The sequence below is a fragment of the Apiospora aurea genome (assembly GCF_038362705.1).
Source record: "Apiospora aurea strain CBS 24483 chromosome Unknown utg000002l_segment0_segment0, whole genome shotgun sequence".
Taxonomy (NCBI): domain Eukaryota; kingdom Fungi; phylum Ascomycota; class Sordariomycetes; order Amphisphaeriales; family Apiosporaceae; genus Apiospora; species Apiospora aurea.
This window is the reverse complement of record NW_027117389.1, coordinates 4,572,775-4,592,516: the sequence shown is the minus strand read 5'-3', so window position 1 is coordinate 4,592,516 and position 19,742 is coordinate 4,572,775. Positions and strand designations below refer to the sequence as shown.

Genomic DNA, 19,742 nt, shown 5'->3' with positions numbered 1-19,742 from the left:
GGCGATCTATGCACCATGGCATTTTGTTTGCCCAGAACTGATTGATCAATGACGTCAAGAGCACAATTCCACTTTGATGCAGCCATTCGGAATCCCGCTCCCGATCTGGGTAATTGAGGGCACCCGGCTTCAGACGCTATCTTCGCCAGCAAATGTGAACTCGTGAATCCCTGGCTGACATACCCCCAGAGCTGGACCAGAGCCGTATCAATATTCTACGTAATCGACAGGATAAATCGACATATTCGACCTGCCTTCCTACTTCCCTGCCAATCATGACGCAACCCCCACCATCCGTCCCGGACCAGATGCAGGCCGTTCAAGTCGTCAAGCACAACGAACCATACCGATTGCGCAGCGTGCCCGTACCTTCGTCGGCGGCGGCGGATGAGCTAGGCCCCCACGACCTCCTCGTCAAGGTCGCGGCCGCGTCCTACGGCCACACGGACGGCATGGTCGCGGCGGGCGTCTTCGGGGACAGGCTGCCGGTCACGGCGTCGCACGAGGGGTCCGGCACCGTCGTCCGGGCCGGCAGTGCCTCTGGTTTTGAAGTGGGCGAGCGGGTCATGTGCGGGTTGCCGTTTCATCCGTGCGGCGAGTGCGCGGATTGTCGCGGCGGTCAGGGTCCACAGGAGCAGTACTGCCCCGACGTCCAGGGCCACGTCGGGGTTCATATCGACGGCTGCTTCGCCGAGTACGTTCGCGTCGACGCCCGGTTCACGACGAAACTGCCCCGCGGCGTGTCTCTGCTCAGCGCGGCGCCGCTTGCGTGCGCGGGGCGGACGGTCTGGCGCGCGGGCCTGCAGACAGAACTCAAGATGGGGCAGTGGATCGCCATCGTCGGGTCCGGGGGCGGGCTGGGGCACTTGGGGGTCCAGTTCGCGAGGAGGGCGTTGGGGTTGCGGGTCATTGGGATTGATGCGCGGGACGAGGCGTTGGAGCTGTCGAGGGGGTTTGGGGCGGAGGTGGTGCTGGATGAGCGCAAAGACAAGCACGAGGTCGTGGCGGAGGTCCGGAAGGTCGCGGGTGGGGACGGCGCTGACGCGACGATTGTTCTGTCGGATGCTCCGGGCGCCGCGGCCCTGGGCTGCGCGGTGACGCGGATGCACGGGACCGTCGTGCAGGTGGCGCAGCCGGACGAGGTGAGCGTGCCGTTCCAGGAGCTCGTGTTCCGCGACATACGCCTCAAGGGCAGTCTGCTGTGCTCGCCCGCCGAGTCCCGGGCGATGCTGGAGGCGGTGGCGGAGCACGGCGTCGAGGTCAGGACGAATGTGTTCAGGGGGCTGGAGAGCATCGAGGAGCTGATGAACATGGTGAAGGGGGGCAGGATTCAGGGGAAGGCGGTCATTGTGGTGGATCAGGGACAGATTGATGCTGAGAAATAGTCTCTCTCTTGATTGGAGGTGCTTGCTGGCTTCGGTTCGATGTAAGATCTTATTAAACATTATTCCTATTATTGGGGTCTCGTTATAGAGAAACGGCTTCTCGGGTTCGACGCCCAAGATCACCTAAAGATCATCATCATCCAGGCGTACTGATTCGGATACTCGTCCAGTATGCGGCCCACCCAGAGATGCCAATCGTCCTTCCACCGACAACAGAACATGGTCGAGTAGAACTCCCACCAGCCCGGGTACCACCCCGCCGACTCCCAGTCGATGATGACCACCTCCCCGTTGTCCTCCCGAATCATCACGTTCTTGCGCTGGAGGTCGCCGTGCGTAAATACGGAGCCCCCGCTGCGCAGCACCTGCGGCAGCACGTAGCGGTAGTACTCGTGCCGCCGGTCGCCGTGCAGCCGGCTGCCCGAGTGGAACTCGTACTTGGCGATCAGGGCGTCCAGCAGCTGCTCCTCCGAGTCGAACGGGCCGGAGCTCAGGTGCGGCTGCTGGAGCTCATCGTCCTCCCGGTGCCAGACGAAGCCGTCGTCGCAGAAGGGCCGTTTGCCCAGCGCGCCGAAGTACCTCGGCGACGGGATCTGGCGCAGCTGGGAGAAGTAGTCGCGCAGCTTCGTCGCCACTCTGGCTTTGGTCGCGTCGTCCAGGCGGCCCCAGAGCGACTCCAGGGTCCGGCCGGGGATGTACTCCATGACGATGTAGTTGATCGTGATCGGGTCTCTGCTATTCTCTTTGTCCTCCTCCTGCATACGGGAGAAGATCGCGTACACGGTGGGTACGACAAGGGATGGCGCGGAATCCTTGACGAACAGCATGTTCTCTCCCTCCAGGGTCTGCACGCCGACGCCGTACTTGACGACGAAGTGCGTGCCGACGCGGACTATCCGATGAGACCATGAGTGCTTGATGCCGTCCCGCGCATTCTCTATGTCTTCGATGGTAGGAAGTGCCGCCGGGAGGCTGTCGGGGGGTGCGTAATAGGGGAGCGTGTAAGAGGTCGCCATCATGGCTTCGACGGCCCGGCGTTGTGGAATGGTCTTCCGAGGAGGTCCAACTGCGTCATGTGATTTTTCATAGGCAGAGAGTTCTATGAGCGATATGGTGTGCCATAGGTAAGCCTGAAACTTGGTCTGATTGTTTCATGATGGACGTCTCATATATCACGCATCTGACTCGGGACTCACATGTACGTTTCGGCATCACGGGAAAGGCGGTCAATCATAAGATCATCGGCGACCCAGTCATGCGAAGCACAGGCCATTTTGGCGGAGTTCATCAATAAATAGGGGTCAATGTTGGGGCTTGGAGATTACGTACAACATGGCATAGAACTTCCATTATCACTTATTATAGCTATGTTCTTTTCCTGCTTCCGTTCCCCAGACACTCGGTGGGTATAATGACCACGCTGCGGGTCGACTACCCTTTCTGGGGGCCCTTACTCATCCCGGCCCAACTCGTACCGCGCATGCCGAGCGCCCTCCTCCAACTCCTCCGCGATCCGCGTCTGCAGGCTCCGTCGTTGCTGGCGCGCATTCACATTGCACCAGTACAGCCAGCAGGGGCCCTTGTGCTGCGTGAGAGGGTACGGATAGAACTTCTCCTCCCAGGCGAAACGGTTGCGTATCTCCATGTCGGGCTTCCCCCAGTCCCGGATGACCTCGACGGGCTTCCCATCTTCCACGTCCCATTCACAAATGGACATTGCGACGAGCTTCTCGCGCAGCTCCCGGCGGCCCACGGGGCGGCCGCGTTTGCGCTTGTGGGTGGCGTGTATGGTGGAGAAGTACCTGGTGTAGGAGGGTAAGGAACTCATGGTGATGTAGGATTTTGAGTTTTCTTGGGAGTGATCTGGCTGTTGTGTTGCGGTGGATCGCGGAGCTGGAGGCTCAATTTGGGGTTTGGATTTGTTGACATAGGAGCATGCTATATATACCTATGTACGAATGACTATCTTGGGGGGTTTGAGTTACTATGTGCGTTCACAAGCTCTTCGTCAAGGATGCTAGAAACATAGGCGATGCGCGTAGAATGATGGAATACATGTTCTAAGTACCCTTGCAGTTTCTATAGTTTGGGATGGTATTGCGTAGTCAAAACAAAGGACGTTTTCGTCAAACAGACTCACTGCGTGACGACAATTGTCAACCAGCAAACAGATATCAAGTGGCCAACACCTAGTCTGCCAAGGTCTCCGGAACAGCATGCGACGAAGGTTTGGCAAATCGAACTCACGAACCCTCAACTCATCTCAAGGCAACAACAGCTTTAGAAGGAGTCAGCCACGTCCTGGGAAACAATCCACTATTGCTGAAGTCAAGGGGTCAACGCTTGTCAGGACTGTAACCCGGCTTTTGTTTCTCAAAAACGGTCTATACTTTGTATGACAGTCTCTAATGTAACACAAAAAAAAAGAAGAAGAAAAAAAGAAAAACGCTTTCTATTGTGGCAAGCAGTCCCATCTCTAACCCCTATAGCAAATGCGAAAACTGTACAATTGGTATCATATGGAATCGGACTATGGGCCACCATCTGGGTTGCTGTGGGCTCCAAACAAGGACATTCCCCGTCCTCACCACGAAGAGCCATCGGCCCAAAGCGAAACAAAACCAAACGCAGGCTCAAGTCCATTAACCCGAAGCCCAGGCCAACAAGTCACCGCCCGCTTAGAACTTGGGGGCAGCAGACTGGGTAGCCTTGGGCGCCTTCGCCGCCTTGGAGCCCTTGGCACCCTTGGCACCGGCGGCCTTGGAAGCCTTGGGGGCCTTCGCGGCCTTGCTGGCCTTGGGGAGCTTGGGCGCCTTGCTGGCCTTGGCCTTGCCGGCGTTGTTAGCACCGCCCGCGGCGGCACCGGCACCGGCACCACCTGCCTTACCAGCACCGGCCTTGGCAGCACCGCCAGCCTTGGCAGCACCACTGGCCTTAGCAGCCGGGGCGGCAGCCGCACCGGCACCACCAGCCGCGGCGCCGCCAGCAGCAGCACCACCCGCCTTGGCCTTGCCACCGTTCCCGCCGGCAGCAGCGGCACCGTTCGCGGCGGCGCCGTTGTTGCCGGCGGCGGCACCGTTGGCCTTCTTGGCCTTCTTCTTCTTCTTGGGGTCCGGGCTGGGCGAGCGCTTCTCGACATCGGCGGCGATGTCGGCCACGGGCGCCGCGGCGGCCGGGATGGCGAAGAGAGACAAGGCGCCCTTATTTTGACATTTAGCGAGGGGCTCCTACCGTATGCTTACTGAGCAGGGAGGGTCTGGAAACTTACGGCGGCGCGGCGGGAGAGGCCGTGGTTTCCGTTGTTGAGCTGGAAGCCGGAGACGGCGGTCGAGGCGACCAGGCCGGAGGCGATGAGCTGGACGAGGGTTTGTCCGTGCATGATGGCGGTCGAAGACGGAAATGCTGCTGCGGCTGCGGTACAGGATAAGAATGCTGTCGAGAATCGAAAATGCGAAAGGGAAGAAACCGCGCAGCGGATATGCAAACAGAAGAATGAGAAGCGAAAAAGAAAAAAGTCGTCGAAACGAAGTGAACCGGAACTGAATGCAATGAGAATGCTGATATCCGGTTTCTAAGTACGATTACGGTGCGGTCGTATATATACATTTGGCCGGGCAGGGGTGGACGGGCAGGAGTGGATGCTCCTTTTCAGCCTCTTCTACCCATCTTATCGCACTGCCAGAATACGTGATACACCTTGCTATATTTGGTGCGCATGGTGTGCATGGTGCGCCGCGAGACCGGGGCCCCCATCGAGAACCGGTATTAGTAGTACCCCGGACCTCGTCGATTAGTCCCGTCTCATATCGGGCGATCCTCGCCCCGAAGCCAAGGCAGTGAGTGATGGTCTTGGGTGTTCGTGCTGGGGAGCGCGTAATGCTGCCACTCGAGCCACGTTGACAGTCGTCGACATCCTGGGACGGGCGAGACACGTAATGCGGCTCCCGGTGCAGGGCGGTGGTCGTGACAGGCGGAGTTTCAAAGTCTTGGCGATTCCCAGCTTTGGGATGTTTGAAGTTTTGACCACAAAGCTTATTTTCTTCTTCTTTGGTGTTACTGGCACTGATGAGCACCCCTGAGAAAAGAGTAAACGTCAAGCGTCGTCTCGTGTTGCCCGTTTCAGACTGGGCAGGGCACGGCGCCGTTTCTACAAGGGCCATCGCGGCCTTGGTCTAGACTTTAGGCCAATTCCATCCAGCCCACGGTTTGAGAGGCTCTGTTAGAGTTTCAATTGTTCTTCAGTTTGATGGCCGTGATTGGATACCTTCTCGTTGGCGTCGACCGCCACGAGTGACTGAAGCTGTCGCTAGACGAAGCTCATCACCCGCCCTCTGGAAATCGACGACGCTAACGATGCTAGTCAGACCGGATGCGCTGCCAAGCGGCCATCTTGTAACGCAGACTAAAGACGTTACCTGCCGTACGTCGGACGGATGGACAATTGAAGAACAAAACATATGCGTCAACTTGACCTCGTCGCTCACTGCAAAGTCATGGAATAATGGCCTATCCACATCGCCCTTCTGTGTCGAAGAGGAGAACGGCTTCGAGGCACGACCGCAGCCCGGGGACCCCGACCAGGGCCAGCGACGCCGGGGTCACGGCTTGGCCCATCCAATCACCATCTCAGATTCGCCAGTCAGTCACCGTCACCCTGCCCAATGTGACCCCCCCGGGACGATCAGACGTTTCCTGCCTTGGCGTCCGATCTCGTCACGCTATTCGCCCATCTTCTTTTGACCACTCCATTAATAGCTCTCCTCCGCCTTTTGGTGTTGCTCCGTTCCCCGTACGTTCTCGTTCCACCAACGAGCACACACACACACGCACACCCAAAAATATATACCTCTGGGCATTTTGAAACGCCAATTGCGCGGCGCTTCTCTTGACCCGCGGGCTGCGGATTGAATTGGATTGCCCAACCATCCATGATCTGCGTGACGTGAAGCTTGGCCAGATACGATGAAGAGCCGCGAACGGTCCTCCAACTCCTGGACGAGAGATCCGTTCAATCACCATCTTTGGAGATCCCCCGTGGAAATCCCAACTAGTGTCTGGGACCGAGAACTCTGCTTCAGCCTCCAGCGGATCTCTTGCGACCAACTCTTTTCCTCGCTTGCTGTCCGCCGATCGGTGTTTCGGTCTCCGCTCGCATTGGCCAGAAACAAATCCATGACTCGCAAATGGCGGAAGAACCCCTTTCTTGACAGAGAAACAAACAAGCCGCGCTCTCAAGTTGTTGGGATGAGTCAGGTCCCGTGTATATATATATATATATATATCACTGCCGATCGCATCCCACCGGGCTGTGTGTTGATTCCGTGTCCTTGAACAGCCTCCTCTATTTTGGAAAGGGCCGAGGGAAGATTAATGCAGCTTGTCGAATCAAGTCACCACGCAACGGCTATTAATACAACATGTTGGTGCGCTCATGGCCCTCAACCCTCTGCATGTGGCACTGCTTTCTATTATTGTCCTGGCTATGCTTCATCTCCAGTCATTCGGCAACATCCTGCAGACCACCATGAAGTTCCTACAGCGAACGGAACTTCGCGAGGGCTTTACGGATTCAATGCATAATGATGGGTGCGTCAGACTCCGCAACAGCAATTCAAGTCGACGGTGACGTAAAAAAAAAAAAGTCTCGAATGACGTCTTCCAAGATAGAATCAAGGCTCGAAAGATCAGAAGATGGACTTATATATCAGCCCAGGACGTCTTGAGTCTTTCGACCTTTTTGATATCAGACAACTGCTGCATGCTTTGACCCGAAAGTCTGGTGATGCACCCCAACAGTTCGCACCGTCAAGGTGATGATGCCCAGATGTTTCGGTTAAGGACAGGGATCGCGGTGTTATACGACCACCGATGCAGTAGAACGTCGGTAATCGCAGGCGGCTCGTATTCCAATGCAGGATGTATAGAGCGATTTTCTCCCGCGCCATTCATGGAGAGGTGGGAAATTGTCGACAATGTTGCATTGAAGGGTGGTTGCTGCTTTTTATCCTTCGACATTACCCAACCCTTCCCATCCCCACAAGGCAGAAACGGGCAATCGTACCTCGACGCATGACGTCCTGCAACACGCTTGGCTGCAACATGACACGGATAACGCCTGTTTCTAACACGTAATAATATCCTCGAAGCGACCAACCCAGGAACGAGGCTGCATGCAACGGAGAAATTCTGGTCCCACGACTGATGTTCGCAAGGGATTAAGCGACGAGTTGCACTGCAATCGCCCACAAAGAAGCATTGAACTCACAGCTTTGTCGATCGCGGTTCGTCAATCTCCGTTGGGTCCCGATCGCCCTTATATCCGTTGCGACTAGCATACCACTAGGAGAAGAAACGCGCTATGCGGTCATAGTAATATATGCGCCGCACACTTTGGGTGGTATCCGGTCCTTAGCGCAATTAAAACGGCTGAAAAAGGGTGAGGCTCTCATTGGTGGACTGAAGCGAGAATCTGGGGCAATCGCACGTCGAGCCATCTAACTGCCGATTGACAAGACGATGCAGGGCTTGGCCGACCACGATAGTGTCCAATTACCCGCCTGTGCCTCAACACTTGACCCAGACGAGGGAGGTCTCGGGATCAAAAGACTGGATCAGGGAGATCGGGAATTGGCAATATATAACACGGGCGATCGCATTCGATAATCGTAGATCTCTTCTGACTAGTGCGAACCATCAACCAGGGTCGAACACATCCATTCTTTATTATTAGCTTCCACTCCATCTAAACAGAGACTTGGGACGAACACCTCTCTCTCTCTGTGTTCTCCCTATACTACCTTTGCAATCATGAAGTTCAACGCTATCGCGATCTCTGCCCTCGCAGGCGTGGCTGCGGCCTCGCCCGTCGACACCAGACAGAACGGAGGTGGTGACGGCCCCTTCGGTCCCGGTGTAAGTTCTCTTCTTGCCTCTCACTCACAGCCAAAGGCAAGCTAACACACCTACCCCGACTCAGACCTACAAGACCGAGGGCAGCCTGCAGCAGCACACCATCTACATGCCCTCCAAGACGACCGGCAGCACCAAGATGCCCGTCCTGGTCTGGGGCAACGGCGGCTGCAGCGCCGACGGCCGCAGCAACGTGCAGCTGCTCCAGCAGATCGCCTCGTACGGCTACCTGGCCATCTCGTCGGGCGGCCCCGGCCAGCAGGGCAGCACCACGGCCAAGATGATGACCGACTCGATCGACTGGGCCGTCGCCAACGCCGGGAAAGGCGACTACGCCAACGTCGACGCCACCAAGATCATGGCCGCCGGGTTTAGTTGTGGCGGCGTCGAGGCCATGGCCCAGATCTGGGACTCGCGCGTCGCGACCATCGGCGTCATCAGCTCGGGGCTTCTGGACAACCAGACGGCGGCTACGCACTTCAACAAGCCGGTCCTCTTTGTCCTGGGTGGGGAGAGCGATATCGCCTACGCCAACGTACGTCTTCCTCCCTGTCGTCCTCTGCTTTTTTCATTCTGTCGTTTTACTAACATTCGACAGGGCGAGAGAGACTACAAGAACCTCCCGGCCAACACCCCCTCGTGGAAAGGCAACATCAACGTCGGCCACGGCGGCACCCTGAACGACCAGAACGGCGGCAAGTTCGGCAAGGCCATCCTGAACTGGGCCCAGTACGTCCTGCACGCCGACGACAAGGGCAAGGCCTACCTCACCGACGGCTACAAGGCCGACGGCTGGGCGGTCGAGACCCACGCCTTTGACCAGCTCAAGCCCCAGGCTTAGAAAGAGTGTCGACCCATTGAGAACCCGTATGTTGGGTGGTTGTGATGCACGCTCCTACATAGGGCGGTTGAAAGTCATCTGATTGGCTGGGCTCTTTTCACATTCGTCTTGTATATACTAAGTGGGCCGTCGGAATCTTGTTCATAACCGTGTTAAAATTGCACAAATACGGATCAATCTCACAGAATTCAAATATGGAAGCGCTGTCAGCAATACAATACATCATTACAAACTAGCGGGATGTGGCCCAAGAGCAATGTCCTTTGTCGTGGCTTGGCAGCCGTTTTGGTCTACGGTAAAGGAGAGACTGGCCTACATCATCTGCTTTGTTCGGTAAAGTCCACAGGTCGTGAAAGAAGGATGACGATGGAGCCTTGGTTCATTGTAGTTAGCCTGAACTGGGCACCCGTTGTCAATTTCTGCAAACATCCCCTATCTCAACCAATCTTCAAGGCGAATATGGGCTCTCGGAGTCCAAGTTCAACTCATAACTTGGTTCAAATTTGATTTGCCTCCACTTACCGTCTTTGGCCAACATGCAGGTGGATGAATATGTGGAGGATATTCTCGAGTACAAGGAGGGTGGCTACGCAATCATAGAGATTGGCGATGTTCTCAAACGTCAGTATGAAGTGGTCGACAAATTAGGCCATAGCCAATCCGCTACTGCGTGGTTATGCTGGATACAAGGCACTCATTGGCCGAGGACGGAATGGGTGGCCATCAAAATATTCAAAGCCCAATACTTCAAGGACCCCCCGTCGGAGGAAATGATGCAAAGGGCCGAGCTCGAGGATAATGGAGGGTGGGAAGAGGCATGGGCCAATGCCCACGTCGCCATGGCCCTCGCCGAATTCTTCATCGTCGACCTCAACGGCAAACACAAATGCCTGGTCATGCCGGTGCTGGGGCCCAGCCTCGAGTCCCTGGGACTGACCCGCGGGCCGACCTTGAAGGGATACCTGTACGAGGTAGCGCTGGCCCTGGAGTACCTCCATCACCGTGGAGTCGCCCACGGCCAGGTCCTTCCACGCAACATATACTTCCAGCTGGACATCAAAAGCTCCAAAGTCCACATCGGCGGCCCGGCGGACGTGCAACGCGCGCTGGGCCTGGAGGAGCGCAAGAAGCCCACCGTCGAAAAGACGCCGCGCCGTCCGCGTCACCAAGTCCGTTCAGCCAACCTGCGAAGGCTCGCGCCCCTGGGCCGGATCGTGCTATACCCTTCCTCGAGCCCAGTAGACATTGCCGAAGTGTCCTCCGACGTCATCGACACGCCCGACTGGTTTTACGCCCCCGAAGCCCTGCGGGATCGGCGCAAGGCGCAGCCGGGGGACGACGTGTGGAGCTTCTGCTGCACCGTCCTGCGACTGTACGCCAAGTGCACCCTCGGGCTCGCGGACGCGAACCTCAGCGACGCCCACCTCAAGACGCACCTCAAGATCCTCGAGCGGCACCTGGGCCCGATAGGCGCCCAGCTGGACTGCAATTCCGGGGGGCCGCCTGTACGAGACCGAGGACGAGTACGAGGAGTGGCTCTCGCAAAGCATTTTCCCGCCGTGGAAGGACCCGCTGACGGCCCTGCTGGGATCCGTCGCGTTCCGGCGCCAGCTGTACCCGAGGCTGGACGAGCCGGACGCGGTCTTGCCAAGGGGCGAGGCCGAACGGCTCAGCGCGCTGCTCGAAGAGGCGCTCTGCTACGACCACGCGAAGCGGTCCATCAATCAGGTTTTGTGGTCGGATTGGTGGCAGGACGTGCACGCCAGTCGAATGGACGACACGGTCTACTGGAGCAAAATCCCAAACCCACCGAGACATAGAGCACGCAAGCATTCGAAGCACGTCGATCCTATTAGCAAGAAAAAGCAACCGCCCAGCGTGTCGCCCAAACCGATCGGCCGAAGATCCCTCGAGGGGCAGCCCGGTCCCCTGCAGGCCGTCGACTACCACCAGCGTCCCTTCGAAGTCCTGGGGACGAGACAGGGGAGAAGCAAACCGCAGATAACCCAGTTCTGGAACCCGCTGCTGCAGCTCTTGCCCTGGGACATGAAAAAGCCCCGCGACATTCTCGACCTGGACCGCATCATCCGCGGCGTCGTGATCCCGCCCGGCGGGGACTACATCACGCGAAGAGAAGACCCGGCGACCTACCCCGATTGCTTCCCCTCCGAGACGATCGAAACCCAGAAGCAAGCGCTGGCGCGAGCCGTCAAGTGGAATGTTTCGAGCCTCGTGCACAACCTCATCCTCGCCGTCTGCGAAGCGTACCGGGACCACGGCGAGTGGGTCCTGGTTCGCGTCGCCTTTTATATACGTCGCGCGAGAAAGGAGTGCCCGCTCGGCGATAAAGCCGGGTATGACACCACCATGATCAAGATTGCCAACGTGCTGCAGGAGTACGCGAAATACCGGGCTGAGAGAGTCGACTTTTGTCGCCAGTGGCTTCCTGTCGCCCCCCTTCCGCTGCGCCGGGAAATGCTCCGGGAGTTCCACGACTTACAAGAAAGCGAAATAGATGTGAGAGAGCTCCTCCGCTCCGAGCCGGCAGACGAAAAGGTTGAAGTCCCTCCGGGGCCCGCCCCGAATGGCCATGGCACCACGGAGGCTCGCCAGGACGGGTTGTCTAATGTAGCCAGAGCCAATGATATCGGCGCCGAGGGCGCAAATCCACCCTCATCCGGCAGTCCTTCAACCGCAGATGTTAAGTATGTCCAAAAGTACACTGCGGTCCCGAAGGACCGTTCCACTGAAGCTCCCGTTCCCGTTGAAAACGTCGGAAACGGTCCTCCTGATTTACAGGGCGTTGATAACCCACATATGGAAGATGGGGACGAGGGCCTAAATGTCGCAGAGCTTTCTCCTATCCAAGAAGAAGAAGAACCAGTTTCTGACGATATAGAAGACGAATCCGACCATGAATACACCGAGGAGAGCTCACAGGCGTACGGCAGCGATGAAGACGATAACCAATTCAAGACGCCGCGCAAGTGGTGGATCAAGTTCGAGGTGCCGCCAAAGGGGGCTGCGGAGTCGTCCTTGTTTTGGCCCGACAGCTAAGGAAATATTAGAGGGTTTGAAGGCCGCCCAGGCGTCTCTTGCGGAAACCAGGGAATCGAACAAGGCGTTCAAGGAAGTTCTGGCTAGTCTCGCACGGCGCAATCAGGAGGAACTGGAGAAGCTTACAGTAACCGAGAGATGGCGCCGGATCGAGGCAGAGCCCCCCCGTGGCGGACGATATACCAGAGGACTTCGAGATTCCGGCCGTGCGGCCGATTGAAGAACCATTGTCGCCCAGTTGGGACATGCTCGACAGCTACGAGACACTGCTCCAAGAGGTGTTTTCACCCGACGACAACAAAGATCTCACCACGGCGTTTCAAGCTGGCTCGGAGACTCCACCGCCTACGTCTTCGGGATGTTCGCCAACGGAGGCAAGCCCGGAGCCTGACAGCCGCTTGTTGAAAGCGAGCAGTGGCGGCTCCATAGTTCTTCAAGACGACTCCAAAGCCTCTCCGCCAGCGTCCGGGGACTGTCCACCAACGTCTTCAAAGGTGTACCCGGATGACCTCTTCACGGATATAGACGACAGTCTTGCCGCTGCCCTGCGAACGGCCTCGGACACCGTGCCGCCAACGTCCGCGGCCAATTCGCCAACGGGTCCAGGTCTGGAGTCGAGCGGCGACCCCGCCGTGGCTCGCCAAGCTGCCGCTTCTGAGACCCCGCTGTCAGCGTCCTCGGGCGCTTCACCGACGGATCCGGTTGGAGACACGGACACCGAACCCGCCGCAGTTCTCCAAGCCGATTCGAAAACTCCGCTGCTTAGGCCGTTGAGCGAGGGCGGTTCGCCGACGGTCTCGGAGACAGAAACTACAGATATCCTATCCAAAGCCGAAAGGTTCGTGGAGCCGCATCTGCGGAAGTTCCTAGCCAGGCTCGAGTCAGGCGACGCGGCGGTCCAGTACTTGTTGATATTCTGCGCCGCTGGCTTCCTCATCCTAGGTATCCTGCTGGTTGACGTGCTGCTCGTGCGGAAGGGGGTGCTGGGTTCGTCGATGGGCGAGGAGGTCCTCGCGTCGACCACCGGGGCGTCCGTTGCCTCGACCAGAGCGTCCGTCACATCAACCAGGGCATCATCTGTCACGTCGACCGGGGAGTCCGTCGCGAGTGTTACTGTCAAGGCGCTGGAAAGCTGGTTCCAGGCCCGCGTAGTGTCGCCCTATTCCGAGGTCCGCGAGTTCGTGCGGATGGACCCAGCAACCAAATCGCAACAGGGAGATGATGGGCCCGAGGCCACCGCAGGTTGGGCTCCAAATTCCACCGCCATGGAGTGGGAAACCTCGTTCGGGGGCTACTTGGTCACCCAGTTGTCGAAGATGGCGAGGATGTCGAATTAGCCTGTCAGTACGAATCATCTAGAATTTCGGGATTTGTTATTCCCCTTATTCCCCCGCAGGATAGTGACCAGATAGGGCTTGGTAGCTTTCGTTATCAGGCTCGAACGATTCGGGGACCCGGCGTGGTGGTACCGGTTTGGCGGCGGTCATGATTTGGAAATAATAGCCCAACTTCCATCCGAACTTCATGAACTCTCGCTTGAGAATCCATGGCTTCTTGTTGGTAGGGGGCAGTATGTACTTCCCGATCGTGGGCTCATCGTGGTCACACCATGATCGTACCAGTACCAGGGCTCTTTGGTTCGGTCGCCCGTCATGCTACGCTTATTCCTGATTCGTTTCTTTGGCCTCGATCCGTCATTTACAACAACCAACACATTCAGTCTGGCCAAAGATGAGATACCCAGACGACCAAATTTTACTCGTGAGTATACGGAGCCAAACCACGTTTCCAGGCGGTAATCATGGTATTCTCTTTCTCTCGCTCTAATAGACGCAATGCTTCGCCCGTGCTCTTTGATATGTACCTCAAGGGCCAACCGGAGAGGTTCGCAAAGCAGTCCGCATGCGGCGATGGAAACTCTATCAGTCCCAGGTTTCAAGGAGTCAGGGGCACCTCCGCACTGATCGGTGATATCTGAATTCCAGTGGCTTGCAGTAACTTCCAGCGTCCGCTTGACACCACCCTCGGGAAGGGGTTCGAGTATGAACAGGGTTCCTCACTTCCGACCCTGCCCACATCCGAACATGGCTTTTCCTGATACGGGCTCACGATACCGCAGCAATACCACGTGATAGGGGACCTCGGGGACACCCGTATGCCCTGTCAAGCTGCGCGAAACCCCAGCATCGGATCGGAAGCGTGCAAGCTTCGTTTCGTTGCGCTGTGTGCTGAGTGGGGATAGTTTATCTTGAACCCCGGCCACGTCGGGGTCGGCGGCAATCGAGTCAGTCCAGCGGCGTTCAGACGAACCTTGATGCGTCGGACTGTGGCGACGTGGTGGCTGACGGGGGCAGCTTTCCCTTGTACGAGCTCGCTGAAAGACAAAAGTGCCTGTCTGTTTCCTTATTGCTCAACCGATCTCTCTCCCAATGCCTGGCTTTTCTCTCCAACTTTGTCCCTTTTTACCCCTCCCAGTGTGCGTTGCATCCAAACCGCCCGGGCGAAACCACCATGCCTCCCACGGAGCAGCAGCGACCCCTGCCACTGCAATGACCTGTGAGGAGAAGACCACCGCCGCCACGTCCACCTGCCCCGAGTTTCTGAACGCGACGACGGCGCAGCTGAGCCAGGCCCGCGGCTTCCTGATCCCGCCATGGTATCGCAACGAGCAGCCCAACGAGCTGGGGCTCAGGATCGTCTGGTTGGTCGCCGGCCTTACCCTGCCGCTCGCGGGCTTCACCTGCGTCAAGGCTATCAAGCACTCGTGGAGCAGTTACAAGTCCAAGAACCTGTACAACCCGTATATCATCATGGTCTGGGCCGTGTGGACGACGAGCGTGGGCATCGGCATCGCGTCGTTTCTGTTTTTGACGGGGATCGCGCCGCCTAGGTAAGGCATTGCCTTGGAGTGGTCTCTAGGAGTCTATCGGGAGTTGGATGATTACTAACATAATGTCTGAACAACACAGCTTTTGGACTTTCTTCGCCATCTGTACGTTGCCCCCCTATATACAGCTTGGTCATGACACGACCTCAATAATGAATTCACACTAACAGCTGACATGCAATAATGCAGTGGTCTTCTGGCTCATTCAGATGCAGTGCATCCTCCAGATCGTGGCGAACCGGGTCTCGGTGCTCATGGCCTCGCAGCGCGAAGCCCGGAACGTCAAGCTCGGCATCCTGCTCATCATGACCTTCCTGACCTTCTCGGTGGCCTGCACCTGGATGCCGGCGCGGCTGCAGATCTCGCCCTACATCATCCGCGTCAACGACGTCTGGGACCGCGCCAGCAAGGCCATTTTTCTCTGCACCGACCTCTCGCTCAACATCTTCTTCCTCAAGACCGTCTCGCGCAAGCTCATCTCGGCCGGCCTGACCAAGTACAAGATCCTGTTTCGGTACAACGCCTGCATGATCTGCATTTCGATGCTGATTGACGTATGTCGAATCCTTGGTCTATCCGGGCATGAAGCCGGACTGTGAACGGGACACTGACCTCTTTACCATTCAGGCTTCCTATATCGGTGTTATGTCGCTTCAATCGCCCGTGACGTGAGTATTATCGTGCATCTCATCTCCCTGCCTGGTCCCGGCTCTAACTGTTGCGTGCTTCACCAGTTACTTCCAGTTCAACCCTCTGGTTCTGCTCTGGAAGCTGTACGTCGAGCTCAACCTGGCCGAGCTCATCGCCAAAATCGTCCACGCGCCGACGCCCAACGAGGCGTCCAGGGCGTTCGAGAGGCAGTGGGGGAGCAAGATGGAGACCTTCGTGTCGGCGAGGCACGTCCCGCTCGCCACGGACGTCGACTCCGAGAAGGGCACCGTCGATTCGTCTAGGGAGAGCCCCATCCCGCCGGAGACTGGCATTATGAAGACGGTGGAGCTGCAGGTGATGATCCAGAGGCGGACGCACGACATGGTGGGGGATGTGGACGATGGTCCGGCCTTTATGTGAAACGGGGTGGGAGGTATGGCGCGCGATAGACGAACGGGCTGCCACTTTGGTGACCAAGAGTGAAATTAATGCGGAAGAGTAATCGAACTGGAATGGCAACAGGAACTGAAAGCATTGACAACACACTTGCTTGCATCTGATGCCTCCCACACTTGGTATCACGGCAGCTGGAATGGCCGATGGCCGGCGGTCAGTCTTCACGTGTGAATTCCTGACCCCTGGGCCACACTGTGGCTATTATCGCCGGGTAATAGAAGCAACTGCAGGTGGCAGCAATCACCCCTTGCAGATCCTCGATGAACCCCCCACCCTCGTCGGCGCTTGCATTGGGATATGTCCATATTAGCCTGGACCACCCCCTTGCGCGTAAAACAGTTGATAGCAAGCTTCTCAATCTAGGGGATTCATTTATGTCCCCCTGCTCCGATAACCCCTCGTCGCATTCCCTGATTAATTTTCTCTCGCTATTGTCTGCCTTCTATTATCTTTTCACCCTGGGCATTCGGCAAAACTCAAGTTGACATCAAAATTACCGAATTACAACTCTGGCCAGTCGCACTCCCGGATCGTCTGGGCATCATCGACTTCTGTTGCAACAACTACAAAATATCTTAGAAATTCAGCTTTTCATCATGCGACCAATACTCACGGCGCTACTTGCCTTCGCCGGGCAATCCTATGCCGGTCTGATCCGAATGGGATGCTCCCAGCTCAACATCCAGCGGATCGACCCCCTAGTGACGCCAGGCGCAGCCCCTTCGCCACACCTCCACCAGCTCATCGGAGGCGTACGTATTACATAGCTTGTTCCCGGCCACAATGTCTCCAGCTGTGCTAAAGATATGACGTGCCGCAGAACTCCCTGAACATCACCATGAACCCCGCCACCCACGACCTCCCCTCCCTGTCCACGTGCACCTCCTGCCAGGCGGCAGACGACTTCTCCAACTACTGGACCGCGGTGCTCTACTTCCGGGCCCGGAACGGAACCTTCCACCGGGTCCCGCAGCTGGCGCCCCTGGGTTTCGAGGGCCAGACGGGCGGCATGACGGTCTACTACATGACGGGCCAGCTGGCCGACTTGGAGCAGACGAACAAGGCGACCGCGTTCAAGCCAGTAAGCAGATGCCGAGAAGTCGCATTCTGCACACACATGTGTGAAATGCCTAGAGACTGACTGACTCTTGGGGTTGTTAGGGGTTCCGCATGTTCGTGGGAGACATTAGCGCCAAGACTTTGGAAGAGGCGCTTCCGTATCGCCAGCTCACCTACACCTGCCTGGAGGAGATGTCCACCCGGTGGCCCGAGACCAAGTACTTCCCCACGAAGCCCTGCCCCGCCGGCATCATGGTGAACGTGCGTTTTCCCACGTAAGTCCTGCTACACCCTTGGCCATGCTGGAAGCGTGTGATGCACGAGTTCTCACGCCACTATCCAACATGCAGTTGCTGGGACGGCGTCAATCTGGACTCGCCGAACCACATGGACCACGTCTCGTATCCCGAGAGCGGCACTTTCGAGTCGCAGGGCCCATGCCCTTCGACGCACCCTGTACGCTTGCCGCAGCTGATGTACGAGGTCATCTTCGATACGAAGCCGTTCAACGACTCGGCCGACTGGCCCGAGGACGGGTCACAGCCGTTCGTGTGGAGCTTCAGCGACACGTGAGTTTTCTCTGCAGATATCCCGCAACTACTTCTCCTGCCCTCCCCTGCAAGCCGCCCGGGAGCGAGGACTTTACATAGCGAGAGAAAAGACCCGTCATTTTCAAGATACTTACAATGATGGCCCCTGTCCAGAACCGGCTACGGCACCCACGGCGACTACGTCTTCGGCTGGAAGGACGACGCGCTCCAAAAGATCATCGACGAGCCGTGCTACGTCGACTGCCAGACGATGAGGACGCAGAGCATCGAGCAGATGAACGCTTGTACCTTGGAGCCGCAGGTGGTCGAGGACATTGATGGCTGTGAGTGCAGACTGCCCCGCACAGCACCCCTCGTTTCATACACACTTGATTGACATATTGCGCAGGGGTCAACGAGATTCCTGGGCAGAGCATGGGTATGCAGAAGCATTGAGATCGGGAATTGGAAATTTGCTGGCTATCGGGTTTTATTGATGGCTGATTGGAACGAGGGTTAGCTTCCTAAAGGGCGCTGTCGATGGAGGAGGCCAATGTTGGCTGGGATTGCGGGGATTGATTAACACCAAACGCCTGGGAGAAAGGAGACCAAGAGAGACATCGGGATTCTGATGCTAGGAAGGCCTATCTGAAATATCATATACATCGGATCTCGAGCAAATGCAACTCGCACTCCCCTTTTCGCGGTGCTGCCCGTTCTACTGCAGGCCGCCAGGCACAAATTATGCAATTGAAGATCAACCAACCGCCCACCATGCCGACCAAGCAAAACGAGACCCGCAAAATGATTCACCATCATCGTCGTCGTCACCCACCACACCAGGTGAATTGGAGAGGAAGAAAGAAAAAGAAAAAGAATCGACGCGAGCAGGATTCGAACCTGCGCTCCCGAAGGAAATAGATACCTAGAATCAACGATTCAATTCTAGTCTATCGCATTAGACCACTCTGCCATCGCGCCTTTCTTGTCCATGAACTCCCGGTGATTAATGAAAATGGCGTTAGTATAATATATAGAGAGCAGGCAGGTCAAATTAATCAATTGACAAAAAGTCTTATCCAAATTACGACCTCGACCACCCTTCCTACCCTGCCCCCGAGTCCCTGATGTTCAATCAATTGGCAATGTGCTCTCCAAGCCCACACACCATCTCCAGCCCAGGGGAAAACCCGCAAATTACCGCCAAACATGATCGCCCATCGGTCGTCACAATTGAACCAGCTTGCAGTGTTAGACAGCATCGACTATATGTTGTTTATTTCATGCGCAGGACCATTCGGATCAAGAACGCGCGCAATTGTCTAAACCAGGAACACTGTCTATCGCATGGTTGTGTGACATCTCCCTAATGCTCCCACCGAGACGCATCCGACTCACATCGTTCCGTTCTCCCTTTAGTTGGCGTGACAGTCGATTGCACGGGAGTTTTTCCACTTGTCGTCAACATCGTCGTAGGTGCCGGGCGGGTAGCTCTTCAGCCCCGACAGGCCGCATCCGCCGCTTCTGGGAACACGCACTCAGCGACTGGGTTAGCAAGAAGGTCGTTCGTCATAATATTAACCACATAGATATCGGCTGGTAGGAAACGTGCACAGCTACTTACATGGACAGGCTGCATGAGTATCCGTCGAACACCTTGATGGACTGGGTTTCGTGGGCAGTCAACTCTGGGAAAACGGGGGGTTCACTGTCAGCGACGACGCACCGCCGTCATTGGGGGCGGGATGCTACTAATCGTGGTACTTGGCTGTGTACTTACCGCAGTTGCCCATGACGCTCTCGTTGAGGGTGGTGCAGGCGCCGCCCATGTTGATGGCAGAGCAGTACTGGACCATCTCTCTGCCTGAAAGTCCAGAGTCTGCGTTGGCGGGCATGGCGGCAGCGATGGCCGCGAGAAGAGAAGCGATGGAAATTACCACCTTCATGTTAACAGGCAGGAATACGCG

At 56.9% G+C, this 19,742-nt stretch overlaps 10 protein-coding genes across 10 annotated transcripts; 6 read left to right on the top strand and 4 right to left on the bottom strand.

Annotated features, from left to right (window-relative positions):
* Window positions 1-275: 275 nt before the first annotated feature.
* On the top strand, window positions 276-1,385 carry PG986_003779 (chaperonin 10-like protein; the record flags this gene model as incomplete). Its single annotated transcript, XM_066840001.1, has 1 exon — window positions 276-1,385. One exon carries the CDS (start codon window positions 276-278, stop codon window positions 1,383-1,385), a length of 1,110 nt encoding a protein of 369 aa, XP_066705065.1.
* Window positions 1,386-1,504: 119 nt separating this feature from the next.
* Window positions 1,505-2,401, bottom strand: PG986_003778 (phosphotransferase enzyme family protein; the record flags this gene model as incomplete). Its single annotated transcript, XM_066840000.1, has 1 exon — window positions 1,505-2,401. The coding sequence occupies one exon, from the start codon at window positions 2,399-2,401 to the stop codon at window positions 1,505-1,507; it is 897 nt and encodes a 298-aa protein (XP_066705064.1).
* A 434-nt stretch (window positions 2,402-2,835) lies between these two features.
* PG986_003777 (uncharacterized protein) lies at window positions 2,836-3,213 on the bottom strand (the record flags this gene model as incomplete). The annotated part of the gene is made up of 1 exon (XM_066839999.1): window positions 2,836-3,213. The coding sequence occupies one exon, from the start codon at window positions 3,211-3,213 to the stop codon at window positions 2,836-2,838; it is 378 nt and encodes a 125-aa protein (XP_066705063.1).
* An 850-nt stretch (window positions 3,214-4,063) lies between these two features.
* PG986_003776 (uncharacterized protein) lies at window positions 4,064-4,764 on the bottom strand (the record flags this gene model as incomplete). The annotated part of the gene is made up of 2 exons (XM_066839998.1): window positions 4,064-4,612; window positions 4,654-4,764. 2 exons carry the CDS (start codon window positions 4,762-4,764, stop codon window positions 4,064-4,066), a joined length of 660 nt encoding a protein of 219 aa, XP_066705062.1.
* A 3,428-nt stretch (window positions 4,765-8,192) lies between these two features.
* Window positions 8,193-9,135, top strand: PG986_003775 (alpha/beta-Hydrolase; the record flags this gene model as incomplete). Its single annotated transcript, XM_066839997.1, has 3 exons — window positions 8,193-8,297; window positions 8,362-8,829; window positions 8,893-9,135. 3 exons carry the CDS (start codon window positions 8,193-8,195, stop codon window positions 9,133-9,135), a joined length of 816 nt encoding a protein of 271 aa, XP_066705061.1.
* A 536-nt stretch (window positions 9,136-9,671) lies between these two features.
* Window positions 9,672-12,192, top strand: PG986_003774 (uncharacterized protein; the record flags this gene model as incomplete). The annotated part of the gene is made up of 2 exons (XM_066839996.1): window positions 9,672-10,658; window positions 10,702-12,192. The coding sequence occupies 2 exons, from the start codon at window positions 9,672-9,674 to the stop codon at window positions 12,190-12,192; spliced, it is 2,478 nt and encodes an 825-aa protein (XP_066705060.1).
* A 245-nt stretch (window positions 12,193-12,437) lies between these two features.
* Window positions 12,438-13,529, top strand: PG986_003773 (uncharacterized protein; the record flags this gene model as incomplete). The annotated part of the gene is made up of 1 exon (XM_066839995.1): window positions 12,438-13,529. One exon carries the CDS (start codon window positions 12,438-12,440, stop codon window positions 13,527-13,529), a length of 1,092 nt encoding a protein of 363 aa, XP_066705059.1.
* Window positions 13,530-14,741: 1,212 nt separating this feature from the next.
* PG986_003772 (uncharacterized protein) lies at window positions 14,742-16,150 on the top strand (the record flags this gene model as incomplete). Its single annotated transcript, XM_066839994.1, has 5 exons — window positions 14,742-15,082; window positions 15,162-15,184; window positions 15,269-15,633; window positions 15,707-15,747; window positions 15,814-16,150. The coding sequence occupies 5 exons, from the start codon at window positions 14,742-14,744 to the stop codon at window positions 16,148-16,150; spliced, it is 1,107 nt and encodes a 368-aa protein (XP_066705058.1).
* A 632-nt stretch (window positions 16,151-16,782) lies between these two features.
* PG986_003771 (uncharacterized protein) lies at window positions 16,783-18,231 on the top strand (the record flags this gene model as incomplete). The annotated part of the gene is made up of 6 exons (XM_066839993.1): window positions 16,783-16,938; window positions 17,007-17,267; window positions 17,348-17,520; window positions 17,596-17,814; window positions 17,950-18,119; window positions 18,185-18,231. 6 exons carry the CDS (start codon window positions 16,783-16,785, stop codon window positions 18,229-18,231), a joined length of 1,026 nt encoding a protein of 341 aa, XP_066705057.1.
* Window positions 18,232-19,190: 959 nt separating this feature from the next.
* Window positions 19,191-19,721, bottom strand: PG986_003770 (uncharacterized protein; the record flags this gene model as incomplete). The annotated part of the gene is made up of 2 exons (XM_066839992.1): window positions 19,191-19,312; window positions 19,556-19,721. 2 exons carry the CDS (start codon window positions 19,719-19,721, stop codon window positions 19,191-19,193), a joined length of 288 nt encoding a protein of 95 aa, XP_066705056.1.
* Between the last annotated feature and the right edge of the window lie 21 nt (window positions 19,722-19,742).